This window comes from Ciona intestinalis, chromosome 8, assembly GCF_000224145.3.
Source record: "Ciona intestinalis chromosome 8, KH, whole genome shotgun sequence".
In the NCBI taxonomy this organism is placed as follows: Eukaryota; Metazoa; Chordata; class Ascidiacea; order Phlebobranchia; family Cionidae; genus Ciona; species Ciona intestinalis.
This window is the reverse complement of record NC_020173.2, coordinates 4,355,142-4,362,514: the sequence shown is the minus strand read 5'-3', so window position 1 is coordinate 4,362,514 and position 7,373 is coordinate 4,355,142. Positions and strand designations below refer to the sequence as shown.

Here is a 7,373-nt window from a genome sequence, read left to right as displayed (position 1 = left end):
ATTTTCAGACGTGCCCATTATTGGCTAGAGGGCGCTAGTTTAATGTTTATAGAAATTCAGGTTTACACGTTTCCTTGTTTGTTTTTGATGTTGTTAGTCTACTGGAAATAGGTCTCTAAATGGAGCATATGCTTAAGGTGTACATTGCGGAAGCACGCAGCAATCTGTTGGATCATAATTATGGTAAAGCCTTTGCATTTTATTTGTTGGTGTTAAAAATAGCCCCACACGTTCGTAAAAATTGCTACGACGAGTTCTCTGCTTCGTGGAGAGAATGGAGCAACGAATTACGAACTCTGGGACGCATCGAAAACTTGTTTACACTATACCAACAAGGCTGTGATGCGTATTTTGACTGTGACATGCTACATTACCATATGGGGTGCCAGTTGCATCGATTGGGTATGAAACTAGAAGCTGTTGGAATGTTCAGGAAAGCTCTAGTTGCAAATAGCTACTGTCAACCTGCAAGGGTAAATCTTGAAAATGCAACAAGAGGACTTGTTGATAGCTGGCATTTCACAATGCTTAATGATAAGGCTAGAAATCAAAGCTTTGAATCTGGCATACAAAGAGCTATGGAGACTTTACCCTGTGATGTGCATGTCTTGGACATTGGAAGTGGAACAGGATTACTTAGCATGATGGCTGCACAACTTAAATCCTGTACAGTTTACGCCTGTGAAATGTCCAAAGCAATGCATACAATATCTGAAGAGTGCATTTCGTTAAACCAGCTGTCTCATCAAATAAAGACCATAAATCAGCACTCTGAACATATTTCAGTCTCTTCTTCAGACTCAAATCGAAGTGGTAATGCCTCCCTACCTCAAAAAGTGGATCTTGTCATTTCTGAAACACTCGACGCTGGTGTCTTTGGTGAAGGTGTGGTTGATACTTTAAACCATGCATGGAAGCATTTATTAAAGGCGAAATCGCAGGGGGGAAAAGTTCTTCCAAATTCAGTGACTTTGTTTTGCTGTGTGATTGAATCTGAAGCTATAAGAAGAAAGCATTGTTTAATGAATAAGCATGAAAAATTTCAAAATGTTACCATATCAAGTTGTGTAGGTAACCAGTTTAAAAGTAATTCTGGAAATTTAACTTTCGTACCAACAGTAACCCAAGAGCCATACACTTCTGAAACCATAAAGAATATACCACACAAAGTGCTAACTAATCCAGAGACTCTTTTCAAAGTTGATTTCAATAATCCCGATCTTCTGGATAAAATTGCAACTGGAAATCACGAAAATATTACCATTGATTTGCCTGTAGTTAAGAATGGGACTCCGGATGCTGTAGTCATGTGGTTTGACCTTAAAGTAACTGATGGCTATCACATTATTACTGATATTGAAAGCCAGCACTGTTGGGAGCAAGCTGTTTATCCTGTTCAATGCTTTTCACAAAACAATGAGACCCTTAAACAGTTCATTGACGAAAGCTCCACTATACGACTAACTTTTAAAGTTGAAACGGATTGTCTTCGGTTGATGGTTGTTGAAAGTTTAGATAAAGACGGCACCAAGCAAGATGTCATTTCTCAGTTTTCTTCTGTTACTCTTACAGATTTTCAAGCGCATGTTCTTGTACCAGAAGTCCAAATGTTGCGTTTAAATGACTGCGTATACTCAGAGTTGTACTGTAAGTCTGTACTTTCTTTTGAGTATACGAGTTTACACGTGCTGGACGTTTCACATGGATTTAGCCTTAGAATGGTAAAGCTGGCAAACAATACAGGTAGTATCTCGAAACTGTCAAAGTATTGTTACTCGGAAAAAGAGTTAAAAGCTTTCCAATCTGTGTTTGACTTTTGCACTGGAACAACAAAAGTTGAATGCTTTCTAGAGCTTCCCGAACCCAGTCCTAAATACGAAGTCGTTATTTCTGACATTGTAGAGCCAAGTGGGTTATTTGTACCAAATATGCTTCGAAATTTTGCGAAATTTAAAGACTGTCTTCTACCAGGAGGGAAATTCATCCCAAACAAAGTGACTGTTGTCGCTCAATTAATACATTCCGATGAAATTTTATCAAAATGTATGTTGGTTAGTGATGAAAATACACTTGGATTTAAAATTGCAGCCACAGTGAATGATTTTAAAGTAACAACACATAGTGATCTGGACATGCAGACAGTGCAGTATATTGGACTTACACCACCAAAAGACACGCTAACTATAAACTTCAATGATTCAGCTTTAGATGGATTAGACTTCAAAAAAACAGCAGTCTTTCAGGTCACAAAGAAACAGACTTTACATGCTGTGTTATTCTGGTTTAAAATTAACCTTTATGATGATGTAATTATTAACACAATTGACAATGACAATCACTGGTTACAAGCTGCGTATGTTCTACCAAATTCACAGCAGTTAAACTTAACCATCGGTGATGAAGTTGTATTAAACACAACGCTTCATAACGATTCTTTACTATTTTCAGCTTCAAAATATGGAAGCTAGTTATATTGATGTATAGGCCTACTGTTTTAAATCCAATTAAGCCATTGTGTATTTATAATCATGAGTTTTTTGATTGACTTATACTTTTTAACCTATACTGCTTTGACTTACTGGTTCACTCATATATGATATCAGCAGAAAATTGCTTTTGTATTTCTATCTAAATATTCCTTTTTTCCAAACATCAAGTCGAGTTTTATACATTAAGTTATAAAATAACTGCATAAGCACAATGGCTACTGAAGAAGCTCTTATTCCGATTGATATTCAATGCAACAAACTAGTGGATTGGTTGGTTGACAGAAGACATTGTAACATTAAGTGGCAAATGGCTGCAGAGGTAAACTTTTGTCTGCTTTTTAAAATTAAAGAGGCCATCACCCATGATTCGGCCAGAAAGAGTTTACAGGGGTTGGGTAACACAGCTGCAACTCTATTGAAATGGTATAAAAACTTGGAAAAGTTTACCCTTTTACCTGTACTTTCCCTTCTTTTATATTTTTAAGAGGGTTACAACCACCGCACAAACCACCTAACGTCCTGACCCTCTTGAATGCTCTGGCCCCTATTAGCGTTTTTTTATAAACACTGTAAGGGAATTCTAAATTTAATTGGATTTAAAACTAAAAAGCAAAATTTTGGAATTTTTTTTAAAGGTCTGTTGTCTGCTACAACTCTTACATTGTAACTAAATGCAATTGTATGCATTTAGTTTTAAATTTAGATATTAATCTAGGTTGTCAAGGAAAAAATATCCAATGCTCTTCAAGACATGCCCAATACAGAAGAAATGCAAAAACTTCTTAAAGGTTCATGCTTTCATTACTTTAAGTGCGTGAAGATTGTCAGTGTTTTAAAAGACACGGAAAAAGAGAGCAAGAATATTTTCGGAATGTATTCTTCTAAACGAATGAAGGTATTTATGAAATATATATATAATCGAACGATTTAACATTGCGCTACTCTGCTGTTGGTTAAACAGCTTACCACCTAATAATTCTTTTAAAATTGAAAAACTTAAAATATAAACACCCAATTAGCTTTGTACATTACTTACAATAATATTCCCTTTTTTATGCCACAGAATCATTTTTTTTCTAACTATTATCCTTTGTGTACCGTATGTCAAATTATTTTTTTGTTCAACTGGCATGTAAGTATGAAACAATCACTTCATATGGGTAGTACGAATCAATAATACATTATTGCACTTATTTCTTATGTTGTAGAATACTCTACAGTTTTATGTTTTTACAATATCCCCTTAACTTTTTTTTTCAGGATTGGCAAGAAATTGTTAAATTATATGAGAAAGAAAATCTTCACCTTGCTGAGTTATCAAGCCGATTATTGCGCAATCTAAATTATGAAATTCCTGCAATTAAAAGACAAAAAGCAAAATGCCATCAAATACAAGAGGTTTGGAAGTATATTTTTCAATTTTTTGTTTAAATAAACAACAACTGTTATACTGGATAATAATTAAACTGTTGCTGTAATTCCAATTATTTTCATAAGTTTTCTAATTTTAGGAAAGCCGAAAAAAAATTCAAGATTGTGTTCGAAACACTCAAGAAGTGAAGAGACATTACTCTGAAGAATGTAAGAAGGTCGGAATTGTTGGGAAAAATGTCCAACGCGAACTGCTGGAGTTGGTAAGAGATTTACCGAAAGAATTTGATGATATCGCTGCTCAGTGTAAAGACCTCTATCCAGTGTTGGAATATTACATTGCATTTGTGGAGTTTTCACTTGGAAGGTAGGTGGTCTGTTGAATATGTTTGGTTTTGTCCTTCTTTGTTTTAACAGTAACAGGTTCTTTCTTTATAAAATACATCTAACTTCATGAGTAAACAAATTCAATCGGTTTCATATAAAATCTTAATCTCACTTTGTAACCAGAGGGTAGTAGGCCCCATTGTGACATTGTCTGCCTGTATTTACTGTAAACTCAACTGTAATTCCTCTTAATCAGTGATTACTAAAAAGTTGTGCAAATTGAAACAACCGTCACCCACAAAGTTGCAGATTCTTAAGTGAGCGTGAGGTGCATAAAGTACACAACCATTCCAAATTTCACTTTACTTTCAGCAATTCATTTTCGGACGAGATTCTGCTTTTGTTACGTCACTTAAGCACGCTTGGTAACACAACAGTGTACCAGTGGAGAACCGGGAATCTCCCTGATAAGATACTGAAAGAAGATAGTTTGAAAGATAAGAATATCAAGGAAGAAGAAAGTGAGGAGGTAAACAAAGCTTTATAATATAATCATAACTTTTATTTGTCTCTTCAATTCTGGTAGCAAAGATTGATACATTTTTAAAACAAAAAGACATGATATTTTTTACTCGACTTTTTCACATTTTGCTTATTTTAAATTTTAGATTGACTGGGGCATCTCATTTGATCCTGATCCCGTTGAAGATGCTGTGATTGATTTTGATGTGAGCACTGAAGATCTTGGTATCGTGCTGGAGACAACAGGATGCGGGAAGGAACAAGATAACGGGTTTGAAATACTCAACAAAGATGATATGCAGAGCTGGGACATTGAAGAAGTAAGAGAGATGTCGAACTAAGCAATCTGCTTGCTTGTTGCTTACCTTGTTTCACTGTTTGTGTTTATTAGGCCATTGTTGCTGAAGCATTCATATGTTACACTTGTTGTTAAAAATAGCTCACTATTTTTTCAGCACTAAGAATGTGTGTTTTTATTGGCATTGGGTATATATTAATTTGTGTTGTACTCTTAAAGAATGTGACGATATCTTGAAAAGATAATATGTGTATGTTTTGATTATTCACAGGTAAGCGTTGCTGAGGTGCCCAATGGCAGTAAACTCGATTCAACTGAAAAAGTGGCAACCGGAGATGACGCATTATCTGTTCTTGAGTTTGTAAAGACAAGGAATCAATTTGTGAATGAACTTCTTGAGGTTATATGACGATTATGTTGAAAGAATCTGTTTTAATATATTTACTTTTTGTGACTGAATGAACATCATGCAGCACCAAAACGACAGTCATTTAAAAACATGGAAATTTATATGCTAAAAGCGTGGGTTTTAAATCCAACATATACCATGTATCCAATTAATTAACTAAAAAAAATAAAGTGTAAATTTTTTAGTTTCTGTTTTCAGTTAACTGGATTTCTTTCGCAACGACTAGCTGAGACTCATTGTGAATCTGATGTCCTGTCAATCAACCAGTTTCAGGAGGCTCCACCCATTTTACAGCTAACATCTTCATGCGAGCTAGAGAGCATGTTGGTACAAGTGACATCTGTATATAACAGTCTCACTTCAAACAGGATGACACAGCTGTGTAGGATTTTAGATTCCCCAAAGTAAGTGATGTATGGATACACCTCATGCTCATTGTCGTTATTTATGAATCTACTTATTTCATTATATTATATGCTAATAATTCACTTGTTTGTTACAGATTCGTGGAAAGAGTGGCAGACACATTAAGTAGACGCTTGGCACTAACAAAAAAATATGAAAACCAAGTATCCGTGCATGAGGTTAGCAGCCATGAAGCTACAACGGAACTTAATTTGCTTCATCCAAAGTTAGCCCTGCTAGTTGATGAATGTAAAGAATGGAAACAGCTGGTAAGTTATACTGGTTGTTTCAAAATTTACTAATTAGTTGTAATTTTTTTTTTTTGCAATATTTATTTAATTTTTTAGTGTAGCTGCGATAGTGTAGTAATTAGATGTTGAAATTTTTGCTTCGTTAGCCATTTTGTGATATTTTATTTTCAATTTTTAAACAATATTTTAATTAGTGTTTAAGAGTTCTTTTGTAAACCGACTTTAACAAAATAAGAAATTGTTGTTTTTTATTGATGTCACAAAGTGAGGACACTAACTGAAAATGTTTTTGTTATCAGGTTGAAAAGGAAATATCAAAACGATACAAGGACAGACCTGTTCATTTAATGGGCGCAATTAACTTGTTATAAGGCCTTGAATACTGCAGTGTATTTGCACAAATTTAAACTTTGAATTACATTTGACCATTATTCATGTTTCAATAATATTATTAAAAACTTAATATTTTGTTCCATGTAAAGCAGTGATAAAACCCACAACCTAGCGCATTTAACCCACAACCTAGCGCATTTAAATAAAATTCCGCTCTGCCAGATGTTTTTAGGTAATATTTCATTACCCCAAATCCTCTAAGGCTACATTTTTGTGCAACTGTTTCTACCTTGTATCGAAAACAAATTGTCCAGCTTTAGTGGTTTAAGACGCATCTAAATAATGTGTGCACGATTTGTATTTTATGCAAGTTCTTGGTTTTATGTGTTAGGAAATCGATTTGCGACTTAATGTTTTAGGTGCAATATGTTTGTTTGTTTTGCAAGATGTGTTTGGTAATGGAAACAGAATATATTAAAGACCATAAACCCTTTCGTGGTGGTAGTGTACTATAAAGATTTAGTGTTACGGTATACAGCATACATGTAAATTTACTCATCATAGATTAATAGTTATTAGTTGTAGTATGGCAGCGTTAAAAACACAAGGCAGCCATTTTATTATCGAATATAAACCCTTAAATAACTGCGTGTGCTGAAGCTTTGTTAAACCGCCTAGATCAACTCAGCTGTCTTTGGTTGTGAAAGACCTTAGAATGTACCGACATGGTGCATTCATAATACAAGCTGTGTGCTCTCTGTGCCGACTCCTTAACGTGTGCTAGGAGTGTCTAATTCGTCGCTAAACAGGCGAAGTTATTGTTCTTAAAAACAACACCAGACCGATCTCAATTGCTGTCATAACGACATTTCATCCCGTTGTATAATCAGTTCTATTAATGCGACCAGCTCCTAATGTATTTCCATTGAATAGCGCGGTACCGTTACATGTTTTGATGTAAATTCCGA

General features: G+C 34.8%; 2 protein-coding genes across 2 annotated transcripts; both read left to right on the top strand.

Annotated features, from left to right (window-relative positions):
- The first annotated feature begins 19 nt into the window (after positions 1 to 19).
- Positions 20 to 2,657, top strand: LOC100180206 (protein arginine N-methyltransferase 9). The gene has a single exon (XM_002131343.4). The coding sequence runs from the start codon at positions 120 to 122 to the stop codon at positions 2,466 to 2,468; it is 2,349 nt and encodes a 782-aa protein (XP_002131379.1). The 5' UTR covers positions 20 to 119; the 3' UTR covers positions 2,469 to 2,657.
- Positions 2,655 to 6,893, top strand: LOC100182552 (CDK5 regulatory subunit-associated protein 3). Its single transcript, XM_002131354.4, has 10 exons — positions 2,655 to 2,808; positions 3,205 to 3,384; positions 3,750 to 3,887; positions 4,001 to 4,227; positions 4,560 to 4,716; positions 4,856 to 5,029; positions 5,279 to 5,407; positions 5,615 to 5,820; positions 5,919 to 6,090; positions 6,372 to 6,893. The coding sequence occupies exons 1-10, from the start codon at positions 2,701 to 2,703 to the stop codon at positions 6,441 to 6,443; spliced, it is 1,563 nt and encodes a 520-aa protein (XP_002131390.1). The 5' UTR covers positions 2,655 to 2,700; the 3' UTR covers positions 6,444 to 6,893.
- The last annotated feature ends 480 nt before the right edge of the window (positions 6,894 to 7,373 follow it).

What these genes read in the sequence shown, in the direction of transcription:
- LOC100180206 (XM_002131343.4), top strand. Translation starts at nt 120, where the DNA reads ATGGAGCATATGCTTAAGGTGTACATTGCGGAAGCACGCAGCAATCTG.
- LOC100182552 (XM_002131354.4), top strand. Translation starts at nt 2,701, where the DNA reads ATGGCTACTGAAGAAGCTCTTATTCCGATTGATATTCAATGCAACAAA. An exon ending in ATTCTTCTAAACGAATGAAG is followed by an intron (nt 3,385 to 3,749) that starts GTATTTATGAAA and finishes TTTTTTTTTCAG; the next exon opens with GATTGGCAAGAAATTGTTAA. An exon ending in GTGGAGTTTTCACTTGGAAG is followed by an intron (nt 4,228 to 4,559) that starts GTAGGTGGTCTG and finishes CTTTACTTTCAG; the next exon opens with CAATTCATTTTCGGACGAGA.